General features: G+C 43.0%; 1 protein-coding gene across 1 annotated transcript in view; it reads left to right on the top strand.

The window, feature by feature from the left end:
• Positions 1-221, top strand: part of EVX2 (even-skipped homeobox 2) — a 4,139-nt gene extending 3,918 nt beyond the window's left edge. The window contains exon 4 of the mRNA XM_011991961.1: positions 159-221. Within this exon, the coding sequence (XP_011847351.1) occupies positions 159-221 (63 nt within the window). The remainder of the gene's footprint in view (positions 1-158) is intronic.
• Positions 222-2,500: the final 2,279 nt, after the last annotated feature.

Raw genomic sequence — 2,500 nt, forward strand, 5'->3', positions numbered from 1 at the left:
GCCAGGGGGCGCCCCGGGGTGCGGGAGGCCGAAGGGAACCTGCCCCGAATTGGGGGAGAAAGAGCAGGCGCAGAAGCCTGGCAGGCATCCCCCTAAATTATTTCTATTTTTGTATTTGCCACCCAGCCGTTTGCCCTTCTCTGTTTTCTGGCTCCCAGGACCCACTTGCCACCTCTGTCCTGAGCGCGTGGTTCCCCAAAGACAAACCCGTCGCCCCCTAAGCTAGTTCTGGCTGTGCGCTCTCAGGCCCGGGTTGCTTGGCTGAACCGCGTGGCCCGAAGCAGCGGAGAACCACAACAAAGACAGAGGGGGATGCTGTGCGCTGGTGCTTGGGGGCGGGGGAGGAGTCGCCCCGGAGGTTTCTCGCTGCAGCCCTTTTTCTTCCATCCTTCCTTTTCTTTCAACGAGGGTGGGGGAGGTGGCAAATGTTTCTTCAGCCTGAGCTTGTTAGGGACCCTGCCCGAAGAGAGCGGGAGAACGGAGGTCTGAGAAGGCCGGGAGGGCGGATGGAGAGCCTGGGCAGCGGCGGTTGTGTTTGTGAGATTGTTTACTGCGTTCAGGAGCAAGGCGGGTAGAGCTGTGGCCGCCTTCCCCGGGAAGGACAAACCCGAGGTGCTGGAAGGGGTGGCCGTTGCGCCGCCTCCTTCTCGGTCCAACACCGTTCTCTTTTGGTCTTTGGTTTCAGTGCTGATGGAATGGAAGCATCTTGCATATTTTATGCAAAAAGTGATGGCAAAAGAGGATGCCACAGCCAGGCCAGGGAAGGGAAAAGAAGGGGTTGGGGGTGGGGGCAAGATTGATAGATCGCTGTAGTATTTGAAGAGGCTTTTTCAGCTCAGTTTTCCAACTACCGGGTTCCACTCGATCTGGGAAATACTTGAATCTCTAGATATATTAGTGTTATCCTAAAGCATTTCCTTAGACACTTTTCTAAGTTAGAACTCTCTATGCCCCTCGTCCCCTTCCCTCCTCGCTTTGCTTTTCCTCGGGTGAAATGGTTCTTGGCATATTTCTCACGCATGTCTATTGCGCCTTCGCCTCTGCAAAGCCACCGCTGGGTTGCTGAGACCCGCTCTGCCAACCTGGCTACTGGAGGGGTTTACTTGAACTTGAAGAAAGGTACATCAAAACCCACCAGTGTTAACTGCCACGTCAATTTTGATGCTAATAATGTGCAGATTATGACGAAAATTGCCAATCATGCTCTCTGATGGACCTCCTTTGAATGTGGAATTGGAGAAAAGTTCCCCGCACGGAGACCTGCTGTCAAGTACTAACAACCCGCTAAGGGAAGTCATTAGGAGAGACGGATAAGAGACTCGGTACATAAAACATTGTTCTTGGTGCATAGAATGTATGTTATTTAATGTTATCTCTGTTACCTGAAGTGATTTCGCAGAAGAAAGCCACGTTCTTATCATCTCAATTGCCAATTTCATTTTGGTAACTTGGACGCCCTGGGTAGACTTTTCTCTGTTAAGTTGATATTCCACCAATGTGAACAGCCTCATTAAATCAAGCCCAGATATTTCCATAATGTTCCCCGCAGAGCCACTTCGCTCCTCACATAATGAGATTTTCTGAAGAGTTGAAGCCCTAAAATAACTTGCTAGTGCATGTTTAGGCCCAGCGAAGTGGGTATGTGTGTGTATGTGTATTAAAATGTAGGTAGGCTACCTACATGTGTTTGTGTATGTGTATATATATGTATATGTATGTATATGCATATATATATCCGTGCTCTTAAACAAATACATATGTAAGAGATACACACATATTCATGTATACATACACATTGGCACTGTTTTCTGTGGTTTATTTCAAATTTGTGTCCTGACATATTATTGTTATTTTAAAGACACTGGATTTTAAAATATCATTTCCTAAATATAGGCTTTCAGTAAACTTTTGAAAGAATTAGTTTTCCAGGAGAAATTATTTCCATCAAATGGAAAATATATAAAGGGGAAACAGTATTTCAAAATTCCTGGGATCTATTAAAATATTACCATAAAATATTAGAGAACTCCCCAATGAAATGGCAATGATCTAAAGCTTAAGTTTTTGTTTTTAAAAACATGAGACTACTTATGTAAAATATTGATTATACCAGCTCTTATTCACTGAGTTTACATTTTTAAAAATATTAATATATAATTTAAGGCTAAATAAAATAAACCAAAATATGGTACCCTTTATCAGCTTTACCTATTTAGATTGTTAAAGTCCTTTGTTACGATCAGCTAACAGATGTATATAAGGTACTTTAGGCAATAATGTTTACATTTCCCCCAAAAAATATATATGATTGATGAGAACGCTGGTTGGTAAAATTAACACAAATTCATCATATGTTAGGTCCATTGGATCTGGTTATTATATTGAAATAAAACTGTAAATAAAGTCTTCGTGCTTTAAATATTGCTGGATGTATGAACTTAACTGTAAGATATTTTACAAATGTGCAATAATTATAAAGCTTTGTATATTACGTTATTTA

This window comes from Mandrillus leucophaeus, unplaced genomic scaffold (genome assembly GCF_000951045.1).
Source record: "Mandrillus leucophaeus isolate KB7577 unplaced genomic scaffold, Mleu.le_1.0 Scaffold40, whole genome shotgun sequence".
Taxonomy (NCBI): Eukaryota; Metazoa; Chordata; class Mammalia; order Primates; family Cercopithecidae; genus Mandrillus; species Mandrillus leucophaeus.